At 52.7% G+C, this 24,589-nt stretch overlaps 6 protein-coding genes across 6 annotated transcripts; 3 read left to right on the top strand and 3 right to left on the bottom strand.

Moving 5' to 3' along the window:
• Window positions 1-400: 400 nt before the first annotated feature.
• Window positions 401-1,455, top strand: J4E85_007272 (uncharacterized protein; the record flags this gene model as incomplete). Its single annotated transcript, XM_051471504.1, has 2 exons — window positions 401-1,307; window positions 1,355-1,455. 2 exons carry the CDS (start codon window positions 401-403, stop codon window positions 1,453-1,455), a joined length of 1,008 nt encoding a protein of 335 aa, XP_051324578.1.
• A 725-nt stretch (window positions 1,456-2,180) lies between these two features.
• On the top strand, window positions 2,181-4,425 carry J4E85_007271 (uncharacterized protein; the record flags this gene model as incomplete). Its single annotated transcript, XM_051471503.1, has 3 exons — window positions 2,181-2,183; window positions 2,232-3,549; window positions 3,611-4,425. The coding sequence occupies 3 exons, from the start codon at window positions 2,181-2,183 to the stop codon at window positions 4,423-4,425; spliced, it is 2,136 nt and encodes a 711-aa protein (XP_051324577.1).
• Window positions 4,426-9,303: 4,878 nt separating this feature from the next.
• J4E85_007270 (uncharacterized protein) lies at window positions 9,304-9,799 on the bottom strand (the record flags this gene model as incomplete). Its single annotated transcript, XM_051471502.1, has 2 exons — window positions 9,304-9,724; window positions 9,786-9,799. The coding sequence occupies 2 exons, from the start codon at window positions 9,797-9,799 to the stop codon at window positions 9,304-9,306; spliced, it is 435 nt and encodes a 144-aa protein (XP_051324576.1).
• Window positions 9,800-12,485: 2,686 nt separating this feature from the next.
• Window positions 12,486-12,748, bottom strand: J4E85_007269 (uncharacterized protein; the record flags this gene model as incomplete). Its single annotated transcript, XM_051471501.1, has 2 exons — window positions 12,486-12,688; window positions 12,745-12,748. 2 exons carry the CDS (start codon window positions 12,746-12,748, stop codon window positions 12,486-12,488), a joined length of 207 nt encoding a protein of 68 aa, XP_051324575.1.
• Window positions 12,749-12,953: 205 nt separating this feature from the next.
• Window positions 12,954-13,323, top strand: J4E85_007268 (uncharacterized protein; the record flags this gene model as incomplete). The annotated part of the gene is made up of 2 exons (XM_051471500.1): window positions 12,954-13,001; window positions 13,048-13,323. The coding sequence occupies 2 exons, from the start codon at window positions 12,954-12,956 to the stop codon at window positions 13,321-13,323; spliced, it is 324 nt and encodes a 107-aa protein (XP_051324574.1).
• An 8,185-nt stretch (window positions 13,324-21,508) lies between these two features.
• J4E85_007267 (uncharacterized protein) lies at window positions 21,509-22,987 on the bottom strand (the record flags this gene model as incomplete). The annotated part of the gene is made up of 2 exons (XM_051471499.1): window positions 21,509-22,773; window positions 22,873-22,987. The coding sequence occupies 2 exons, from the start codon at window positions 22,985-22,987 to the stop codon at window positions 21,509-21,511; spliced, it is 1,380 nt and encodes a 459-aa protein (XP_051324573.1).
• Between the last annotated feature and the right edge of the window lie 1,602 nt (window positions 22,988-24,589).

Here is a 24,589-nt window from a genome sequence, read left to right as displayed (position 1 = left end):
CGTGGTTTGCGACCGCGCATGCGACACTTCGGGCGCGCACTAGCCCATTGCCTAGTGCGCCGAACAGCTTCAAACGTCATCTCACCCTCGGAAGAACCACCGCTGGCAGGGAGCTCCAGCCGGGATGTGAGCTGAACATGACTTATAATCCGCGCGTTCCGCAGGATTGGGCTGGACTGACAGCTGCCGTCAGATCGTTCCCATGTAACCTGATCTTGCTTATCGGCCAGTTGCACCGCTTACGCAGCACGACCACTTGTTTGGGTCCGGCAACCAACTTCTGGGATAGACTACTCCTTATCAATAGCAGCTTCCTTAGTATCGCTTGGTTCCCTTAAAAGCAGGGAATCGCACGTTTCTGCCCTTGAAGCCATCGCTGCGCAACAGCAGTATCGACACCATGATCACCCCAAACCTTCTGACGATACCTGTTGAGTTGCGCGAACTCATCTATGGCTTCCTCTTCAGCAGCTACACTATCCAACATGGCTTCAAGCACGCTAGCACACCTAGCGACGACTCTGAGTCTTCTAATCGCATAGCGCTCCTGCTCAGTTGTCGCCAGATCTTCGCCGAGGCGCACCGCCATCTCCCGCTCAATTGCACACTCCACTTTCGCGGTACAGAGAATCTACTCGAGACGCTCCTCTCCGTCGATCAGAGTGTACTTACGCGTCTGCGCCATGCCCGAGTGCGCGCGTATCCCTTCCCGTTGTACTCCTCCGGAAGCTCGCAGTACTATCCGACCTACTATGCAGCGAATGCGCTCACACTACTTCCCGGTCTCTGTCTAGATACTTTGGTCGTCGAAGATTGCTGGCACGGTTTCGGCATGGGCGACGGTTGGCGAGACGTCACAACCTACTTCGATATCGAGACACTCTTGAATAGCGATGCTTGGAAGGAACTGACCTACATCACCCCGTGTACCGATTTCATCGCGTCCGGCTACGATCATCGGCGTAAACGATCGGCTCAACCTGAGAACTGGGTTGCGCTCCTCAAGGAACGGGATGGAGAGGAGTTCGGCGCAGAGGTCAAGATGTACATCGTTCCGTATGCGCAGCAGACGGCGACTGGTGATAAGAAGACTGAGGACGGGCGCATTATGCAGCCCTGGGCAGCGAAGCCAGGGCACGAAGTCAACGAGAATTGGAGGGTCGCAGGGCCGGACCAAGATATGAAAGGTGAAGTAAGGATCATAGCAAAAAGAGGCAAGAGGTCAAGAGCCGTACAGCTGGGACTCGCCGGGAAGAAGACCTGGGAGGAACTGAAGGGCAAAGAGCCAGGCGGCTTTGCCCCCGAAGGTAAGTCTCATTCCAACTTCTGCAAGTTCTCAGCTCACACTGCGCAGGATGGATACCGTACCACAACGACATGGCCGACGCGGTCGCGTGGATATATGGGGGCCACGGCAGAAGGATACAACTGGCCAACGCCGCTCTGAACAGTTGACTACATGGCTTCACAACACAGCCGGTTTACGCGCCCTGGATGTCGACCCAAACGTAAGGGTGGCTGGCGGCCGGATCCATGACCATGCAAGCCCTTGTCGGCATTTAGGCTGTATGCACCCGACACTAGGGTACGGCAAGTATAATTTCCTAGACACGTTCCTACACGCCTCTAGCACGCGGCGTAGCGCGCAAATAGCACAAGGTGGCTGAGATGTCTTACACAACGCGCTGTGATGATGAGGCAGAGTGATGCGCGACAGGACAGATGCTTCGGCGAGCAACAGAATGCAGTGTGTATTGGAAGGGTACAGCTGCATTATTGTGAGTGATTGTGCACGCGTATTGTGATACCGAACTGGATTTCCCTTTCCCTGCCGTCTACATCATCGCGTAGTATTGTAGTACAAACGCTCGCTAGTCCTCGTGGCGTGTACACCCGCGCAACGCTCTCTTCGCCGCTGCTCTGCAGTGAGCGAGGGACTGCCCGTTTCGCGCATCCCTTCGCTTGTCCGAAGTGAAGGAAGGCGCCTTACAAATACCACTAGGCACTACACGCGGTTGCCTCTGAACGACGGTCGTCTTTTCACTTCCTCAACACGGGACCAAAGACGCGGCACTGCGCATCGCTTGATTGTAACAATTCGGCCGCCTGCTCTACCTTGTCAGGCTTCTTATCCTCATTCTCATGCGCGATAGCTTTCCGCTACACCGGTTCCCGCCAACATGGTAGGCACACTGCTCTGCGCAAGCCAACCAATCACTGACGGTCACTAGATCCAACTACTCGCCATCGTTCTCATGTCTGCTCTCCACGCTGGACCGTCAATCGCCCAGCAGTATCCACTACCTGTAACCTATGACACCGTTATCAAGTCGCCTGCAGACCCGCGCATCACCATATCCTACAAATCACCCGACGCCCACGTATGCGCAACGGCGTTTGAGACGCAGAAGCAGTATACTGGATATGTCAACATTCCCCCGTTCACGCTGTCGCCGGCCGAGCAAAACTACCCAATCAACACCTTCTTCTGGTTCTTCGAAGCACGTGAGAATCCAGAAACCGCTCCGTTGACCATCTGGCTCAGTGGAGGACCTGGAAGTTCGAGCATGATTGGTCTCTTCTCAGAACTGGGTCCATGCGAGCTGGTAGAAGGGCCAAACGGCAGCTACGTCTCTCAGCCTAGGGTTTGGGGATGGGACCGCAGCTCCAACATACTCTTCATCGATCAACCTACACAAGTCGGCTTCTCGTACGATGAGCCCGTCAATGTTTCGGTCGACTTCAGCAAAGGCTATTGGGCGGATCTAGACCAGCGTATGGAACCTTCTCCCCTTCCCGCCGACATCCCGGAATGGCGCTTCAAGAACGGCACTTTCCCCTCTGCCAGCTCTAGGAAAACCGAGAACTTGACCGTCATTGCCGCGGATTCCTCATGGCACTTCCTTCAAGGCTTCTTGTCAGCCTTTCCCCAGTACAATCCTGGTGTTCGATCCGACAGCGACACCGTCAACCCCTCTGAGATAAACCTGTTCGCTGAGAGCTATGGGGGTGTTTATGGTCCTGTCTTCGCAGATCACTACGAAGAGCAGAATGATCGTCGAAAGAAAGGCGATCTTCCGGCTGAAACGTTGGAGATACGCGTTGGTTCAGTGGGCATCGTCAACGGTATCATGGATGTTAGGACTTCAACAACCTCGGGCTTGCTCTTCGCATACAACAATACCTACGGCATCGAAGGCTATGATCTCACAACTTATCAAAACGCGATATCAGACGTCTACGCAGAAGGGGGTTGTGTAGATTTGGTCGACCAGTGCGCTGCTTCGGCAGCTGCCAATGATCCCCACGGTCTGGGTACCGTCCAGGAAGTGAACGACATTTGCGTAGCTGCGCTCTTAACATGCCAAACAAACGTTGGCCCCGCCTATCTTCCTGGTAGAAGCATCTACGACATCCGAGCTCTCCCGACTGTTGGCCCTAGTGACGCACTTGAGACGTACCTTAACGAAGAACACATTATGCAATCCGTGGGGGCTCCAGTCAACTTCACTTCTACAAATAACATGGTGTTGGATGCTTTCAGTTACAGTATGAAATCATGCCCTATCCTCGATTCTATACGCATCTACCTTGCTAACCATGTATCTAGACGGAGACTCTGCCCGCGGAGGCGCGTTGGAGGCCGTGGCAGACCTGCTCGCCCGCGGCATCAAAGTCGGCCTCATCTACGGTGACGCGGACATCATATGCAACTGGTATGGAGGGCAGAACAACTCTCTCGAGATTGCCAGTCGTGTGCCTGGCTACGAAACGGCTTTCAAGGAGGCTGGATATGCGGACATTCAGGTGAACGAATCTTACGTTGGCGGCGCTGTTCGTCAACATGGCAACCTGTCCTTTTCTCGCATCTACGACTCCGGCCACTACGTCCCGACATTCCAGCCAGAGACCGCCTTTACCGTCTTCAGTCGTATCATTCATGGCGACGATATCAGCACCGGTCGCGACGTCGATCTGTCCAGCTTCAGTACAGAAGGCCCTAGCACCTCTGAGCACAGAAATGACCCAGGAGAGAGCCCTCCATCCATCTGCTGGATTCGTCAAGCAATCCTTGCCTGCACGGAGGAGGAAAACGCAGCTATCATCGCGGGCAATGGTACCGTGAAGGCAGGCATCTGGTATCCATCCGAGGGGGACGTGCCGACTAGCGCGGGTGAATCCAAACCGCAGCCCACTGCGACGAACTCGGTGCCAATGACTGGAGTGTACACCGCTACCGGCGACCAGAAGGTTAAGCAGACCTCTGGAGCATCGGCACTCCGATTCAATCTCCCGTTTAGCCGTTCGCGCCGTGAAATCCCAGGCGTTCCATTGTCTGAACCGGGGGATTCTCGCGACAAGGACAGTAGCATCAGGAATGGGCTCATTGGTGGTCTCGCTGCAGCGGTAGCTCTGTTTCTGTGAGTGCATAGCACTCTTCCCATATCTGTCATATAGACCGCCTTGCACACTCATTCGCGCAATTTCTCTTCACAAACATCACCTTATAGTTACGGCCGCGCTTTCTCTTCTCAGACCTACCTTTTACTGAATGAATATATACAGAGGTTTACTTTCCATGCTTTGCTGCTGCCGTTGCTTCAGACGACGTAAAGTCTACGATGGACCTTTTCCTGATGATGCTGAGAATGGTCCAATTGTTGTCGAGCAAGTGATTGATGATGATCCAACACCGACGCCGACGTCAACCATTCTCGGTCGGCAAATAACGTACATGGAGTCGATACCAGAAGCAAGCCCTAGACCAAGCGACGATCTCAGAGACAGAGCAGCGGCTATGTTAACCAAGCCAGCACCAATGCCAACCGCAGAAGAGGAAACTTCTACCGCGCCCGTGCAGCGATCACTCTCCCCGTCGCAAGATGCAAGCCTATCACCGCGCGTCCCAACTACCACACCTACAGAAGCCTCGCTTCTCCCTCCCAATACAAGCATTGCGGCGCGTCCCCAACTCTCGTCCTCGGTGTCCGTGCCGCCAACCAACCCGCCGCCCTTAGAATCCTCCACCCCAACACCGCCAATCAGTCCGCCCACGCCCCCACCACCACATGCGACACCACCTGTACCTGAGCCAACACCGTCTCCGGCCCTGACTCCTGGGTCAACGGCCATCCCTTCCTCTCGCTCACCCCTGCGCACTCCTCCGAGTAATGGCCCGGCACCACCTGACCTGTCGCCAAAGATAGAAGGAGAGCACGGCCCAGAATCGCCACAGCCGTCGCTATTTTCGCGGATTAAATCGATGCTCTTACCTAGTTCCGCGTCGGCTGATGTGGAAGGAGGCACAATGACTGATGGTACGATTGATCGGCGGGTGTTGATGCCGCGCGTTGCTGTGAGACCGGTGCAGAAGCGTGTGACGAAGGCTGCGGTGCCGAGTTGGTCGACTGAGGTGTGGTTTTGACGGGGGTTGCGGTTGGGAAGTGCGTTGGTTTGAGTTGTTTGAGTTGCGGTGGCGAGGAACTTGTGAGGTGGGATTGGTTGGTTGTTGGTATGCGAATGATGGATGGGTAATCATAATGCTGAGAGACGCGTGATGTTGCGCGTGTAAGGGTGAAGGTTGAGTAGAAGAATTGGGTAATGAGTAGCAATACATCCTCAATCCTCGACGGAATACACCTTACGTCACTTTTAGTGAGATTGCGTGATGCTGACCCATACATATGCGTTCTCATTTTGAAAGCACATTTGATTGTTATTAAAACTACATATTCGAGACGCGACGCTCCCAAAGCGATGTTCAACGGGTGGCGAGGCTACATGATGGCGAAAACGACGCCGCCTGCTCTACCATGTGCAGCCAAGTCTCTGAGAATTAGAGTATCTCTCGTCGGAGAGTACTTCTGCGTATGAGCAAGATAAGTGTTGCGTAGATCGTCAGTGGCTCAATAGCCTGCGTCTTCATGTACACGCCGGAAGCCACGATGGATATCACTTGTTCCATTCGATAGGGTGCCGGTCCGTCTCACTCTTCATAGGCTCAAAGAGTTCGTTCGGAAGCCATTCACCTTCCCTAGTTCCCCTGAATTTCTCGGCGAACATGTACGGTTGACGAGTGATGTGAGCGGCCATACCCAACTGCGCATCTACGGCTGCCGCCTCTCGCGAGAAACCCAAAAGCGTCCCTCTTGGAAGGTTGTCTGGACAATAGTCATTTGACATACCGGTATTGTCTAGACAGATTCGGAATCTTGGTGTTCCGGGGATTTTCCAGAGGTCGTCTATCCAGTGCGCACTTTTTACTTGGTCACGGAGTCGCTCCGCATGGCGCATCCACGTCGATAACAAGGCAGGGGCCAATTCATGCAGTGCTCTTATGAGATCGATCACGCGGATGCCATCTTCCCTGCGAAGTCTTCTCAGCAGCAGGTGTGTTCCGATTATCTTACGTTTACCGTGGTCGAAATGATAGATGCCAAGACTCTTGCAAGGTGGGTGAACAATCTGCATTGATCCGACGGCCTGAAGAAGAAGTCGATTCGAAGTCGTATCATCGATCAACAGGAATTTGTCTGTAGCCTCCGCACGTAGACTAATTTCCCACCGGCCTAGGTGATGTTTGAACCGATCTTCTTCGGAGAACAAGGACTCGAAGTATGGGTTGGTTCGGAACTGGCTGAGATCGAGCCAGTAAAGATCTGAGTCGCGGGAGACCGAATGTACGTCCGTATAGGCATCGCCGCGTTGCGCAACATCCAAGTCGTTCAAATAGTCCGTAATCGCGTCCGGTAGATCTGGCGACTGTGCGAAGCGTGCGGGAAAATACAAAAACCTGTAGACTTGCGGATGACGAGGTTTGTCGCGTATGCGTGCTACGTGAAGGCAAAATTGCGCGACTTCGTCGGTGCTGAGTTGAAGCGGGGTCTCGCTTTCCCAATCAATGATCTGTCCATACTCTGTTGGCACCCAGGGTGATAAACCGGTGCAAAACGCGTCAATGTTTGTACGGCTGCGTATGACAGATGTGGCAGAGGTGCGCCAAGCAGTCGAAATCTTTAACGCTCGAGTTTGGGTCTCGGGTCCGGCGAACTGAAGTATTATATCCAGTAATTCGGAGACCTGAAACAAGTGATGCTCTGTACGTTGGCATGGTTGTTGGCATGGTCGTTGGTTATGCGTTTCAGGTATCGTATCTGATTTGTGAGCCTGATAAAGGGCTATGCGTGCCCTTACTCGGTGACCAACCTCCAGTCTCCATTGTTCAACAGCTCGTTGCTCTGAGGGGGAGTAGAGTGGCGACACCATTGTAGGTTCGTTGTTGAGATCCAGCGCTTTGTACCAGTGTCTTCGAATTCCAGGTGGTATCGCATCATTGCACGATTGATAGATTGAAGACAAGAATTCTTCTCTAGCATTCAGAGTCGTGTCTTTCACGACAGAAGACGATGCCCAAGAGATGGCGGATCCCATGATAAGCAGGATCCAGTTTGTCGCAGGTGTCAGCTAAAGGTAATGAGGAGAATGGGAGAAGCAAGCGCGACCGAGCCTTTAAGTGTTGCTTTGTACAGCTGTCCTTTCAATGTCCCACGGTTCGTTGTTGCGCACCCGGACAGACGTCGGGAACTGAAGCCTGGGCGCTGGTAAGGATTCGGCTTAGCGCAAACGTAACCCAGGTGCCTGCCATCTTTGCGACGCAGTGGATAGCCGAGCGGACAGCGGAATGATTAATGCACTGAACCAACTGCGGGATCGAGCGATCAGTATGTAGGCGCTGGGGCAAGGCGCTGCTGTGGACGAGAAGCGACGTGGTTTTCCGACGACAATGGCATCTGGGCGCGATTGACACGTCGAATGCTTCGTAGGATGCGCGTCGATGATAGGAGGACTTGGCTCCTCGCCGGTAAATCTAAACTCTTACGGCGCTGGCCTTGAGAGAAGTAAATGCGGCGATGATGCTCAAGCCGCACGTAACGCGAGCGCGCGAGCGGCGTGTTGGTGACGGACGCACAGCGCGTAAGAGCCTGCGGGTTGAACACCGTGAGCTCGGGCGCGGCGACAGTAGCGCCGGTACCCCGAACTCCTGCTTTCGTTGTGACTTACACGGGCATGGATCTTCCACGGCACGATCACGTTTCGTCGACAACACATCCAGGCTCTCGCATTGGCCTCGATCATAGCAGCTCAAATGTGCTCAGCTCGCACATTCTCGCGCACTACTTAGAATTGTGGAGCGGTTCGTCGATGATGCGTACCTAGGTAGCGAGCAACGAGCCGCCACTGGGCATCTCACAACCTACCTCATAACCATGGAAACAGATGTGGATTCTCGAACGAGACCTCTCGTGACGGTAAGTAGGCTACTGATATAATCTGACGGTACTATATGAGAAGGCAGACATACCACAAGTTCCTTAAAAACACTTCTTGAAAATAACATCAACCTCCCAAAACTATCTGCCTCGACACAATGCAGATGGCTGCATTCGCGGCAATGAGCATCATCACGACAGGGGCGGCCATCACCTCGTCAGGCAGGGTCACACCCATAACGCGGACCCACGGCAATCTTATCGTATCTCGCGATGAAAGATACTTCTGTTTGGAGGAAAATAACTCGTATCTGCAAGCGACTATAAAGTGGTGGCACAATCTCAGGACACAAAGGAAATACCTTCGCATCGCGAACCGCAATCATCGAGAGTCTGCAGTATACCGTCTACCTAACGAGCTTCTCGAGCAAATCGCCATGTACCTCCCTCCCGCCGACCTCCTAACGCTCGTTCGTACTTGCAGGCATACCGCAATTTTGCAACGCCGACGTTATTTCGATCAACCCGCTCTACTGGTATACTGGCGACGCATGAGGCGTGATGTCTTCGCCTCTCGACTGATGCTTGAGAAAAAAAGCTGGGATCTGCCTGGGATGCTGTGGTGCGACCGTTGCAGCGAGTTCCACCCAAGGACTTATTTCGCGAAGACTTTGAGAGAGGCGCCAGACGATGGGAGGGAGTGCAGGTTCGCATCGACTGCATGGAATCACTGGTATTTCCAGCGTCGAATTGGTGTGCCGGATAGGATGTGAGTCATCAACCAGAAAGATGCGAAGCTTGTAGATGGCATGAGCGCAGTTGTTTTGTGCAACAATGTCAGAGACCAAAACGTGTGTTGGAGCAAAACCTTGCAAATTAAAGATTATTCTACCAGATCTTGAGGAAATAACTATACTTTGTGCCGCACATGGCAACCATTGGCAAGGCGATGTGTGAAACCAGCACAGACTCCGAAAAACATACAGTCGCAGCCTCAGTAATCCCTGCGACCTCGAGCGATCGAACCACTACCTTATGTATCCCAGCTGATGGGATGCCGACCGGTAGTACTTTGGGCAGGCTCAATAAGATCTTCAGAGATCCAGGCCTTCTCTCTTGATCTCCGAAAGGGCTCTGCATTCATCTGGGCGGCGCGTGTGATGTGGCTTGATAAGCCGAGTACCAATGGATTCGCCGTCATAAATGCATCAATCTCCTCCCCTGAGGGATTCAAGTCGATAAGATGTGCATCATCTGACATGTCCACGTTGTCTAGATAGATTCGGAAGGTGGGCGCACCCGGTATTGTCCAGATGTCGTCGATCCAGTGCGCTTGTCGTATCTCGCCAACAAGCCATTCAGTATTCTTGAACCAAGTTTCTAGAAGAACAGGCGCAAAGCGCTGGAGTGCGTCCAAGAGTTCGGCAATGCGTACCCCCTGGTCGTTTCTAATCCTGGTCAGGAGTGTATTGTGCCCGTTCGGAGTAGTTGTCCAATAGTTGTTATGGTAAATACCCAAAGCTCGGCATGGTGGCGTCGTGACATGCATGGACCCAAGAGTGTCTAGCAAAACTGAATTCGAGAGAAAGGAGTTGAGCAGAAGTGTTTGTGGCGTTGCCTCTGGCCTTAGGCAGATTTCCCATCTACCAAGACGCTGAATGCTCTGATGTTCTTCTGCGAACAGTGCGTCAAGGTACGGGTTTATCTCCAGCTGGCTCAGATCCAACCAGTATATGTCCGTCTCACGAGATACACTGACCGTCCTGGAGAAGGCATCGCCACGCTGGCTCCAATCTAGGTGATTAAGAGTCTCAGCCAAGGGACTGGGGAGGTCTCGCCTTTGTGCGCACTTCGCTGGAAAGTATAGACGTTTGCCTGAGTGCGTTTTACCACAGGTACGTTCAACGCTCAATGCCAGTTCTCTAGCCTCCTCGGAGCTGGGCTGTAAAGGCGCCATGACGTCTTCATCGACGAGCTTTCCGTGCTCCACAGGGTTGCGAAACGACTGTAACGATTTCTTGTATGTAGCAGCGGTGTTGCGGCTGCGAATGATATCAAATGCTGAAGAGCGCCAGCTCCTTGATACACGCAATGCTCGTATCTGTGCCACAGGTCCTGCATACTGGAGTATGATACTTCGCAACTCAGGTATTCGTAGCATCCCATGTTCTGTAAGGGCATGATGCCTATCGTTTGCTTCCGCAAAGTGAAGAATGCTTTTGTCTCCCGATGCTTTGTAGCGGTAGCCAGATACACGTGCCGCCACCTGCTGTTCGACCCGCTGTCTCCAGTCTTGAATTGCCAGAGCTTCTGCTGTGGAGTAAGGCGGCTCTGCTTTCGGGCGGACGTTCGTTATATCGCGTAAGTTGTTCAAGAGATTGCGACCCTCTAGAGCCCTGGGCGCAAGGCTCATAGGATCACGATCAGGTTCGTAGAGCGCAAAGAGAAACGGCATTCGAGATTCCATGTTTGTTTCGCCTGAATCGCTGGGAACGATATGGTCGTGGATAATTTTTCTGCTGGAGGAGTGTCGAGACAGGACAGTGTCGAGGTAGCGTTCCTTACGCAAATTTATTCATGAAAGATCGGTACATCTGTCCTTTGTGCGTTGTACGGTTGCTGACTTACTTGCACCACGGTTGCCTCTGAGCTTGCCAGAATCCGGCTAGCGTAGACTCACCGCACGCACTCATGACAAATGCAGTAAGCGGCTTTGCGAGATCTGCAGCACCACAACCTGCGACGTCACCATCCTCCATCTCGTTGCAAGCCCACCCACAGCTGCCGTCATTGTCGTCGTTGCGCTCACGCCGGCGGTCGCTCTCTACATGCGCACAATGTGTTTGGCATAGTGATCCAGCCTGAGATCGGCTACTGACGCCCGCGAGCTTTCTGCACCATGGTTGCCTTCGCACTGACGCGCAGCTACTCTGTCGCTGTCCACATACGCGTCTGCCAACGACGACGACTGGTACCATCTCCCATACAGAACTCCTGGTCGCACACTAACTCTTACAGTGCAAAATTTCCTACTGAATACATCGCGTCCTCGCTCTACTTCAGCCGTCCCTCGCAGCGTCCGGAGGCGGATATCAGGGCCACTCTTACGAAATGCCTGCGCAAGCCAGTACTGTACCGACGTCCACCGGCACTCGCAGCTACCCAATCTTGCGCGCCCACATTAGCACGCGAATATGTCGAACGTCATAAGGGCTGCCTAGTGCGCCTTGCCGCCGTTCACAGAGAACCCTCGTCCGCCGGCTTCCCTCCACATTGTCTCTACCACACCCCACACTCCGCTCACCCAACACGCACTTTGACCGTCCACGAACTCGCACTCACGGACGTCTGTTATATATACGCAATGGATGCTCGCAACCACCACTTCCGCTACAGGGCACAATGCTGTTGACAGCTTCAGTCACCAAGGGCGACAGTTCTCGCAAGCCTCACGACAATAGAGGAGCCAGCGTATACTCTACACCATAACGCCGGCGACTTTCATGTCTCACCTTTCACCACTCACCCGCTGACAAAGCGTCAGGGTCCACGCTAGCGTCGTCGTCTATATACAACGCTTCGCCCAGCTCTTGCAACCGTCTCCTCTACTCTCCACCCCACCCACCGCGCAACAATTAAACCCAAATCTTTGTCCAGCGCACAACATTCTATATACCGGCTTGTACCCGTGCCACCTGCCATGCGCAGTCCCTCCACCCGACACCAACGACACGGCTTGCCCGATAATCCCACTGCCCCACCATCTTGCAACACCCCGCACTTGTCGCCTTGAGTAGGTGCCTTCTCGAACTCTTACCGACTCCGGTCCACATCAAGTCGGTCATGGCTTCGCGTACTTGAACACCCACCTTCCCAACCTATCGACGTCGGCTCAACAACACTGCGACACTTCTTCGCTCGCGCAACATCAGTACTCACGTTTGTCAACCCGACTTGTACCACATCTCGACCCTTGTCTAACTATACTTAGGTGTCCATCAATATACTTTCATCAACACACACCTCGACATACTCCATCGACGGGTAGCTGAACCATCACCAACAAGTACTTCGACCTGCACGAACCCTTCGACCTGCACGAACCCTTCGACCTTCACGAACCCTTCGACCTGCACGAACCTTTCGACCTGCACGAACCTTTCGACCTTCACGAACCTTTCGACCTTCACGAACCTTTCGACCTTCACGAACCTTTCAACCTTCATCAACCTTGATCACTTCATCAACCTTGATCACTTCATCAACCTTGATCACTTCATCAACCTTGATCACTTCATCAACCTTGATCACTTCATCAACCTTGATCACTTCATCAACCTTGATCACTTCATCAACCTTGATCACTTCATCAACCTTGATCACTTCATCAACCTTGATCACTTCATCAACCTTGATCACTTCATCAACATATACTTCGACCAACATCAACTGAGGCAGTATGGTCCGTGCATACACATCTCATCACAAGTCGCCCGAGGCTTGCCGATGCCACAGTCTTTCGAAGTCACGTGAGATGGTGCCTATTGGTTGAGGACACATCTCGGTAAACCTCGTCTCCAGCCACCTGGCCACAACCTATACTCAAAAAGAGCCGATCCCCCCTGCCACCTTCCATCTCAAACCACACCAACAGACACTACTGCAAGCCAAGCCACCGCTACCATGTCCTCCAACGACTCAGATTCACCCTCCACCAAGCACCCAACATGGGTAAGCCTTCTAACAACATATCCTTGTCCTTTCTAACGTTAAACAGGGTGTAACATGCCTCCCCTGCCAGGGTTACAAGCTCGACGGCGTCGCCCCTCCCTGCACCTCTAAGAACTCTACCCGCAACTTCACCTGCGTAGAGGCCGAAATCAAGCTCTACGACGCCATTAAACACCTCGAACATGTCGAAAAAATGCCGTATAACTGGGTGGATCACCCACACAACATGATCCCCAAGGCAAAAGAGGTTATGAAGCTGTGGCAACAGGTCACCTCAGAGGACCTCAAAATCCAACATGAGTACCTCCACAACCACAACTAGAGGCAACATGAACCTCTTCAGACAGAACAAGGGACTGGGCTATGTAGTTACCAGGAGATCAATGCAATCATTTTGAGCCGAGGGCTCTGCAAATCCTTTTGCCAGCAGTTTTCGCCGGAGGCTTTGGATCGAAGCGCTTTGGCCATGGCGGCGAAAGATAGACTGTCTGGACGATGGGCGAGGTGGATGGCGGCGACTGCAAGGATTTGGTCGAGCGACGTGCAGCACAACGTTGCGGTTCAACTTCGGTGGCAGGTCTGAGCGATTCAGACAAGGGAACCCCGACTGATGCGGAAGCCCGCGGATGTACGTGACGACGTGTCAGGCGCGGCATGAACGTGGTCTACAACAACGTTAGTTGCAAGCGATGAACGAAGCATCGCACTCCGATGTTCTGTACCTGATCTGACGGTGTTATCACAGGCACACACTTCAACCTAACGCTGCGCCATTGCGACAGTTCGTCTCTGCGACGATCTCGCAGGCGCTCGAATTTCGATTGCTCGCGCATGACGCCCTTGCCGTTGCACCAGCAATACATGGCTCAATGTGTCGCTCGTCAAATGGCGATGTAAGCAGTCATAACAAACCGCAGGGGCTGCGAGTACATGCGCGAACAGCGTGCTTACTGTGCATTGCAGACTAAGTCGCTGTTTTGTGCTGCTGCGCGGCGAAAAGGTGACTCACAGCCTGCGATGACTGTGCGACAATCGAGTTGTCGAAGCGAGAGCCAGTGAGCTCAATCGCAGCCTCTGTCGCTCATGGAAGTACGTGGAAGTGTGGGCGTGAGCGTAGAGTCGCTGCACAAATCGACTGCTCTGCTGGGACAGAGCTGGTGTGTCGTGGAGTATACTGGTCTTCATGTTGGTCTCATGCTAGACAGAGCAGTGGTAGAGAAGAACTGATCTCGACGCGGCGCGGCAAGGCCGTTGGTATGGAGGCGAGAGAACAGAGCTCCAAGTACAAAGATTCTTATCCCATCCAAAAGCTTCGGTGTTGGTGAGGCTTACGCAGCAGCCTGTACGTGTTGTGGCTGACAAGACGTTGCTGTGTAGACGGCGGGAAGACGGAAAGCTGGCTGAGCGTTGAGCTATCGCTGCGGAAGAAGGCGCCGCGTAGGCGATCGCGACACTGGCATGCGCTAGTTGTAAGGCACGAGACGATGCGAAGCTATGCCAGACAGCGCGAAGAGCTCAGACACGAAAGCCGGCGGAGTAATGGCGAAGCGGCGACAACAGTTGTGGAGGAGGAGGAGGTAGTGGTGGTGGTGGTGGTGGTGACAGAAGGTCGAAGTACGCGCGACGACGCCGACGACTATGACGAAAACTCTGCAAGTTGGGCGACGCGGTAGATGAGCAGGCGAGAAGCAACGACCGACGCACTGCTGCCGATGAGCGATGATTACCTGGGCGTCGAGGCAACGAGCTATTGGAGCTGAGAGAAGACGTGTCTTGTCAGCGACAACGGAACCGTCGGCGCGTCAAAGAGAGAATCAGTGGAATAGGTGTCTTTGAGGTGAAGAGGCGGGACCCTAACAGCAAGCAAGAAGTGGCATGGTGGTAGCTTCGAGGGAGCATCTCAAAGGCAGTGAGGCAAGTGGCGGCGGCAACGCTTGAGTCGCATGTGACGACGCCGCAAGCAATGGGTCGATGACGAAGGCGCGGCATGAGAGACACGAGAGACACCTCGCACAGGACATCATGAGCTTGAGCGAGGCGGTGGGTTGGTGAGGGCGACAGTGACCGCGGCGGCTAGGCGACGGAGAAGCGACGTGGCATTGCGAGTGGTGAGGTGGCTTTCATGGTCGGCGACGCTGGTTGATCAAGCGCGCGCGCACTATTTCGGAAGGCCTCTCGTGCTTTCGATAAGAGGTCGCGAAGTCATATGGTCAGACATGCGACGAGGGCCTGAGACTTTCAACTGCGCAAAGCTGCCTCTCTGTCTTGTCTCCAAGAGCTAGGCGCTATACCGCACCGGCGCAACACCGGGGGCGCAGGTCTCATGTTCTCGGATTACGCGCAGACGGCTTCGCGACTCTTATGCGATGAGTTAAAGCCGACAATTTGGGTTGTCGCGCGTTTTGTGGGGGATGAGAAAGAGTGGGTTGTCGGAGGTGCCGTGGTGGTGGTGGTACCGAAGAGCTTTGCGCAAAACCACAACTACGTCCTCGCCACGCCAGAGAAATAACCTAACGATGGCGCTGGAAGCGGCTTTGTAAGCTGCTGCCTTGTCACCGCGAAAAGCGACTGCAAGCCTTTCGATAGAAAGTGCACGAAGTTGCCCGATCTCGCAATGGTGGGCTATCACCACGCTTCCGTTCGTTCAAACCAAAATACTGGTCTATTGTAACCAAGTCTACATTACATGGATGGAGCCATTCTCTGGAGAGAGGTTTGAAGATGATCCAGTTGAGTCTTCAACTCCTTCGTCACTCTAGCAACACCAATAGCAGTTTCGTTTGCATTCAGGTGCCTCATGAGGGTTTTATCAACGGGTCGACTTGCCGTCCGTGCAGTAGAAGTATGCAACTCCGTCAGCATGTCAATCCACTGGTTTCGCTCACTTCTTCCAAGTCGACCATCGTTATGCATCTGCCGCATGACTTCCGTTGCTTTGCGTATACCCTGTTGCTATCAACACAAGAACGGCTATTGTGGGCATGCTTTGCTCACCTTTATGGCTTTGGTCGTGTCTTGCGGGTCCCACAGGCACTGACGTTTGATCTCTCGTTTCAAGCTTGGGTCGGGCGGCCTGTTGAGCTCTTCGAGCCCAGAAGGCAGCCTGAGAATGGCAAGGCCCTTGAGTGACGTCACACGCGAGAGCATGACATACGCGCTGCCATTCGACAGTGGCTTGTACGGTATAGATGAAAGATCCACGATGATCTTCTTGAACGTCTGGCCTTGGCTCTTGTAGTCCGTAATCGCGTAAGCCGGTGTAAATGGCATTTGCTCGAAGTTCCAGCTCCCCACTTTCTCGATCCTTACCGTTTCTTTGCGGGGAAAGAGTGCGATGCAATTCTTGGGCAGTGCCGGGTCAACTTCAGGCAAGTCCTCACTCGGTCTCTTCAGTTCAACGATGACGTACCGCGGAGGCTCTGTCAGGACGAACTCCTCTGGACGCCCTCCAGCTGAGTCACGCCTTAGCCGTTCTCGGTCGATTTCGCTGAGCCCAAAGCCGCGTACCCATCCCAAAGTCCCATTAGTAATCTTCAATTCCACGTGGAGATTCTTGGTGATCTGAACGGGCATGCCGACGTGGAAGTATAGTTTGGACTCCGTATTTGAGTGATTACTAGGGTTGAGGCCTCTGATCACACTGAGAATTTCCCAATCGACTTGCGGTGTTGTCTTCGTTCTTATCGGTTTATATCGACATGACCAACTAAAGAGTGTTTGGTCGCAGGCTGCAGAAGTCGACTTTGCTCGTAGATAGTTGAACTCGCGACGAACATCGTGGCTCCGACAGATCATGACCGTGTCCGGGTCGCAGAAGTCGCTCAGATCTGCCAGACGTTCAGATGATCTCTCACTTGCTGTGCCACCGTGCGAAGAAGAGCCCACTACTCTCGACTTGAGCAGCTCCCAATCCTGTTTCTCTGCAGCGTGGGTACGTATCCTTGATAGAGCGGCAACGAATTTGATATCGCCTTCGTCCACCTGTTGTTGGCGCATGACCTCGTCGAGATGGATGACACGAGTCAACTGATTCCACAGACACGGCGAGGTCACACGGCATTCATGCTGATAGTGCCGATTCTTGACAGCTTCGTCTGTCAACAATTTGTAGAGACACGCGTCTCGCACGCAAGGTAGCTGGTAGAAGTCCCCGAAGAAGAACATGTCGACGCCGCCGAAGGGGTTTTCGGTGCCCTTCGCCCCACAAAGTACCTGAGACATCTCAACCAAAGTACGCTGTCCAAGCATCGAGCACTCATCGACTATGACAATGTTGACATCTCTGGTGCCTCATTACTAACCGATTCATATTCCCAGCCAGGTCGAACTTACTTGAACTTCTCATCTGCTTTAGATTTCAGACGTTGTGCCTTAGTCGGCGACACTTCGGCAGAGCCCTCGCTGCGGCACACAAGCGAGAAGCTGCTGTGAATTGTACTTCCGTTTACCTGGGCCGCGGCAGTCCCAGTAGGAGCTACAGTGGCCTGAGGAGCGGCAATGTTAATATGTGATCCAGATGGCTAAGTCAAAGGTAACCCACCAGCTCATGCCCTTTGTTCATGGCTTTATGCCATTCCGTAATAGCCTCGATGACTTTGCTCTTGCCGGTACCGCCAACGCCTGTGACTAACACAAGCTGTGCTTCGTATGTCGGTCCTAGTTTCATCCTTTTCAAGCATGCCTTAACACAAGTGTAGAATGCGCAGATCTGTTTCCGGTTCAGAGTCTTCGCTTTACGTATCCTCGAGAATTCTCGCAGTCCTCGCTCTTCAAAATCCTGCTCACATTCTGCTGCGTCGTCGTGTATCGGATACTTCGGTCGGCCATCTCCGAGATCACCAGGTGGTTGCCCCGTCCCAGAATTACCGCGTGCCTGGCGCGTTTGCTTGACGAATTCGTTCTTCGTATTCAAGCGTTGGCGAGACTTGTCTGCGATTTTGAAAAGCCGATCGCTGAAGCTCTCATTCGTCACATCAGTGAAGCCATCGTCCAGTCCGGCTGCTTTGGCCGTCCACCCTGTCGGCTTTTCGAAGGCCTTTTGATCTTTGAGCAGCCTCATAGCTTCTTTGAAGTCTCCGCTACGTTCGTAGAGGTTAAAGGTCGCTTCATATTCCGCTTCGACTTGCGCAAAGTTCTCAGTGTCCACCGCCCAACCCCCTTGTTCTCGGTCTCGCTCCAAAGCATAGCTGATACGTGGACTTGGACCATCATTCTCCAGCTCCTGCTTACGCTCTTCTTTTGACATCTCTTCCATATCGTTGATCTCTTGGATGTTATCCATGATCAGTTGAGCTTCTCTGCTTTCATTCGAGTCGATGGCCTTGAATGCTTCCAGTGCTTCCCACCAGGATTGGTCAGGGCTCTTGAGATCCTCCAGACCGTACCACGGCTTCAGATATATGAGTAGCATCTTAGCAAGCTTCTCTTTCCTCTCCTTACTGTCTGTCTTCGCGTTCGGAAACCATGCGCAGATCGGTACTGCAGTAAAAGCTTTCTCCCGTTGGCACATAAGGTGGGTAGCTCTCAGGGGATGGCCCACTTTAAACATTGCGCGAACGTAGCCTTGCTTTCCAGTCTCGTGTCCTCTCAACGGCGGTCTCTTTCGCATCGTTTCTCGAGAGAAGTGACTGACAAATTGGTAAAGAGACAAGTCTTTCAGAACTGCTCCTCGGTATACGTAATCTTGAACCGCGTTACTGCGAATGACTTTGCCGGTCTTCTTATCGATTCGAAGGGTGCTCGAGATACTGTCAGTGGCGTTTTGATTCGGACTACTACTGGCTTCCGCGGGTTCAGCGCCTGTGTGTTCGGCGTCTGCGTAGCCGTCTTCCATACCATCGCCTTCGCCATCTAGCCTGTCAAAACCTTCTTCATCTTGCTCATTGTTGATCAGAATATCTTCAGCATCCGCTTCTTGTTCTTCAGGCGGCACTCCTCTCTCCAAGCTTCCAATCCATCCGAGGAAAGATCCCATGTTGACCTTCACGAATGGATCAGATGTATAATGATCCTTCTTGAAGAGAATGTACTGCGCAAGAGCGCTGAACGAGTACTCTACTAAGACGTTAGCTTTGCATCGGGTGTTTACAGTGTATTTGATCTACCTGACTGCGACTCCACCTTATTGCATGCTCGATTGATCAGTTTCTTTCCGTTCTCAAATGGTTCCCTCTTCTCGGGATCTAAGGCGAGGAACCAATCGTGCAACTTTTGAGAAGCCAAGATAATTTCGTTGAAGCGCTCAAGAGCCATTTCCGTCTTGGTCATATATTTTGTCATGTAATAGACCTTGACGTATGAGGAAGAGCCGAGAAAGGTAGGCTTCACATCCTGGTTACATCGAAGCACGCTCAACATGACGGGTGAGAAGCTATTAATCCATTTGTGGCCCCGTCGCAAGATAATGTTGCCCTTATCGTCGACAAAGGTCCTCGGGATGTTAGGATTCATTGGGTATTTGTATCGACACTTCCCCGGTCGACATTTCCTGTTTTGCCTACAGCTATGTATCTGGGAAAGATACATGAGCTGGATTGGACTTAGCAAGCAGCCTCACAACCATGGGAAGAGCGGGTTTGCCTACCTTGTATTGATCATCTCGAATGATCTTGGAATATATGTCAGTAGGTCTAGTGTCGTCTGCCTCCTCCTGCCCAGTGCTTCTATGGGAAGGTTCAGACAAGTTCTGTCCCTCGTCGGCCAATGTTGTCTGATGCCTATCAATTTCTTCATCTTCTTGCATGAACCATAAGTCGTCTTCGGGATCACCTTTCCCTTCTGGGTTCTGAAGCATGGGGATCGGAAGGAATGACTCATGATCGTTCTTCGCGTCGAATTCCGATATGTCAGGCACGTCTTCGGCGAAATCTGTTGGTGAGGCTGCGTCTTCAGGGCTTGTATCGGCCCATTCTCCCGCGTCATCGTTGAGATTCCAAGCCTCTTCTATAGCTGCCGCCTCTTCCATCACTGCCGCCTCTTCCATCACTGCCGCCTCTTCCATCACTGCTGCCTCTTCCATGGTTGCCGCCTCTTCCATCACTGCTGCCTCTTCCATGGTTGCGGCCTCTTCCATCGCTGCGGCCTCTTCCATGGTTGCGGCCTCTTCAATCGCTACCGCCTCTTTCATCGCCGTGTCGCTCAAATCAGCACTTAAGGTCGTTGTGACAGTCCCAGCCTCGGCAACATCGTCATGTACAAACGAAGCTCTGTCTTCTCCTCGAGTCTCTGGACCTAGTGACATAAGTCAACATCCAAAATTATCAGTCAGCAGTAGTCTTACCTGACTCTGGAGCCGATGGTCGCTTCTTTCTCGGAATGCGACGCGCTCGTCTAGCGCGCAGCTTGGGTGGCTTTGCGAGTCGTCTTGCTCTCCTGAATCGGGCTTCCTCGTCTTCTTTGCGATGTGGCATATCGTCAATGTCGTTAGTACAGCAACCATCAACGTATTGCCGTATCCATGCTCTCAATTTGCCATCATTCTCATCCTCAGAGCCCAACTTTTCCATGAAGTCTCTGCATCTTGGTAGGTTCTTGAGCCATACCAAGAAGTGCAAGTGAAGCCCACCATGACGGTTAGTCTCAACCGTACCGTAATAACCACACGCCGCGCCAAATAGCCCCTTCTCACTGCCATTGCCAACAAGAACTTCTGTGACTATATTGACCATAGTGTCAAAGTACTGCGCTGTTGCTACCGGATTGTCCGCCGCTAATCCGGCACGAATTTTGGCGGAGAAGTCGCTTACGTCCTCGCTGCGCTGTTCAAGGTCAATCTTCACACCGCAGAGCTTGATTACCAGTCTGCTGTGAAGTTCTGTGGGGCTGATTGTACACCAGAACTGAACAGTCGTTAGCCTCAGTCTCTCCATCATCTAATCAATATACTTACTGCTGGACGCCCGTATTTGTGTATCATTGCCCAGATTTCATCACGACTGTTACGACGAGATTGAGCAGAGCCGACGACATTGCCTGTTACGGCTCTTACTGCCCTCACCAGATCGTCGAAGGTCTTCCTAACATGCCTCGTCGCCTCATCATCCGCGTTTGCAGCATTCAATGCAAATTCAACTTGAGTCGCATCGAGCTTAGCGATAGCTTCGGCGGCGGCTCTTCCATAGGCAGAGTTGCAGCGTAGCCATGTTAGTTTTCGTGTTTCCATACGTAGGAACATGTTCGAAACCAATGGCAAGAAGAAAGCATGGTCCGCGAAGCCAGCGCCACGAATTTCAATCTGGTCGTCCCTTACGTGTTTCAGAAAAGCCGGGCCACGCTGCAACAGTAGTCGGATGTGATCTTGGAACGATAGTCTGTATGGAAGGTGCGGGTCAAATGCGTATTTCTTAGGCCAAGGATTGCATCCGCCTACGCCATATGGGTAAAGCTGAATCAGCACTCTGCACAAGTGCTTCGGATCATATTCGTCGCAGAGTTTGTTCTGGCGTCTGATCGTAACTCTCCCTCCTGACTAATATGTTAGTGAACGGCCTGAAGGGATGCAGAAATTGCTACACACCAGTCATCTGCTGCAATCCATCGCCAACACTTTCCTCCGTTGGCAAGCCTGCTAAAGTCCGGTTGACCACAGTGCTCTTGGTGGTAATACAAGCGTGATGTTCTGTACCACCTTCATTCGTCGCTTCCGGGGCCGTCACGTCCGGTGGGTCCTCGTCAATCTTGTAGTACTCTTCCGACTCGGCCAGATATTCTCCCGAGAATTGCTTACCGTCATCATCGTAAGCTCCCTCAACTTCGTTGATAGAAGCGGCGGCTTCGTCATCAAGGTACTCTCCGTCAGCCGCGATGGACGTGTTCTCCGTATCATCATCGGTAGACTCGAGTGGCGAACTCGCAGACTGCTCCTCATCCGACGTACCTGATGAAGTAGACCCCCCAGGAATCATGATACACTCAGGAATGCTTCCGTCATATTGTTCGGCAATCTCTTCGTCCCATTCGATGTGTTCGTAAAGAGGGTTGTTCTCCTTGAGCCACTGGAACGCACGGAACATCTTCTTCCCATCCACAGACAGCTGGTACTGGAGTGTATCTGGCTTGCCCTTCCGATCAACCAAGTTGACCTGAATGGACAAGCTCAAGTCTTTGTTGGTGATAGGCAGCGTTCTTACCCGCCTCGCAAGACTGTCATTGTCTTGAGCGAATGACATCCAGTGCCCCTTCGACGCTTTCTGGCAACTACTTCGATGATCGTTGACACGCTTCAGCCAGAACATGCTTTGTAAAGCCCGCTCTGGGGCCAACACGATCTGCTCGACTTCTGTCAAGCAACGAAGCTCCTCTGGAATGGGACCAGTCCACGTGCCGTTGGCAAGGCTCAGCCTAGGCGGCCTTTTGTTCATTCTGGTGAGGTGTTTATAGCATGGTTCGCACATCTGAAGACGTCCATCCACTACACCAGATTTCTCAATGAACTTTAATTGCAGGTTTTCCATGCCGTCCACGCTGAACAGGTTCTTCCATCTGTCTTGCGCCTCCGGTTTCCTTGACCATCGATCTTGGTGCCACTGCATGAAGTCGTCTGGCACGCTCAGCGACTCGAGGCTTGGGAGAGATTTGAGTTGTTGGTCGTTGAACTTCTTGTAGATGCGCTCCACGATGCCACATACTCCGCAAATCCCCTTACGCTGGAACTTATTCCCAAGTCGCTTGCTCGCACGACGCATGAGCCGAGTCTTCTCGTACAGACTGATGGTATTGTCGTTAAGCCACTCTTCTAGCTGGATGGAAGGCACATTGACACCAGTACCAAATGCTGAAGCGAAAAGTTAGCCAGAGCTGCATCAAGTGACTGCTGTCTCTCTGGAGTGATACTGCTATCGCAGTGTAGCATGCAAGTCAAAAGTCCACTCACCATGTTTCTTGCAACGAGAAGAGCCCGTTATGGCACTCTGTCGGCACTTGATTTCCGGAAGTTCGTCCAGACTTCCATCCTTGGTCTTTCGTGACTGTGGAGTCTGCAAGATCATGGAACATCCGTGTATGGGCTCTTCAGTACGAGCTACCTTTTCTCTACCTTGCTGGTTTGCTGGTGTCGATCTGCGCTCACTTAGTTTTGGACTTCGGCATCCTGATATGATTTGGTGGCAGAATACAATCTACTTACCCGCTATCTTTACGCTTTTCCCCTTGATGGAGAGACCACACCCGACTTGTAGGACCACGACCTTCCAGAGGCGGATGGTCATTGCTAGAGCCTGGCGCCGAATTGATGGGCTGCGAGGAGTCTGCCTGTGATTCCGCTACGGGAGCGGGCCTCAGCTGTGGTAGAGAAGTGGTTTGACGCTGTGCTTTCTTCTGGAGCCTTTCCTGCTGTCTTCTCCCATTCCTGTTCGGCAGTTGTTGCTGATGAGCATCAAGCGCTGGCGGATCAGATGCCGGAGTACGAGGCACGAATACGTGTGGGGGCAAGTTCGGGTGGCCTGCTGTGCTCACGGTACGAATTTCTAAGTCTGGTGGTAAGCCCGTATTCATTTGGGAACTGTGTTCCAAAGAGTGTGGCTGGTGTTGAGGTAATTGATTCAGCAGATTGTTTTGCCCTGCGCAATCAGCATGGTATGCTGCTGCGGGCCATGAAGGTTGACTGCCTGGAAAATAGGGCGAATTATTTATTTGGGATCCAGTATGATGCGAAAAGATAGCCGTTGGAGTTGGTGGAATGACTTGGCCATAAGGGTTGGACATGATCGTGGCGGCACTACGAGATAGCTGCGGAACGGCGGTATTTGTGACATTATGATGCGATGATGCATGTCCATGGTAGGCCGCTACGTAATGAGCTTCGTCAGCTCGGCTTTGGCTCCAGGCATGGTAAGGATCGTGCGATGAGCGATGATGCACTGGCGAGGCCGATTGAGAAGAACTATTAGGCTGATAGGCGTGGAAGCCTTGGTGACTAGGCATCGTTGGGATATATGGCGGAGGGCAGTGTGTGGTGAACTGTGGAACTTGCGGGTAGTAGTCGGGAACGTGTGCTGCCATGACGTACGGGGAAACCACAGATGGTGCCAAAAGGTGATGGGGGTCTAGTCTCGGTATTCCAGTATACATTGGGTCTTGCATTGGAGAGCTGTGGGAACGCGAGTTCACCGAAGCCACATCTGTAGGTATCGGATGATGATACGGATCTCTAGGACGTACGGATCTATCCTGCGCTGACCTTGGTGTCGTCGGTATTGAAGAGTCACGGTACCGTACCGGTCCGGAGGCCATAACCTTCGGCAACCCAGCGCCAGACTTCCCAGTCAATTGCTCGTCGCCTTCCAAAGCACCACACAAGGCGGACGGTGTATTGAGGACTTTCAGAAGCCATTTCTTCCCGTTAATCGGAACGCCAGTAGTGATATGAGTTCCATCACGATCATGAATAGTGATGCACTCGCCCCATGCCCCATGGTAGCCATCATACGTATATAACTCAAACGGATGAATGAGGTTATACCATGCCCCTGGTGCGTATGCAACATCCTGAAGCCTCAGTTCTGTTTGGACACCATCTTCATTGGAGAACAAGAGGCGTACGCTGCCCCGGCCCTTGATGACCAACGGGGTCAAGGACTCGCTATCAATGG

Source organism: Alternaria conjuncta, assembly GCF_024043145.1.
Source record: "Alternaria conjuncta strain BMP 0040 chromosome Unknown scaffold_10, whole genome shotgun sequence".
NCBI classification, from domain to species: Eukaryota; Fungi; Ascomycota; class Dothideomycetes; order Pleosporales; family Pleosporaceae; genus Alternaria; species Alternaria conjuncta.
This window is presented reverse-complemented; position numbering and strand designations above follow the sequence as displayed.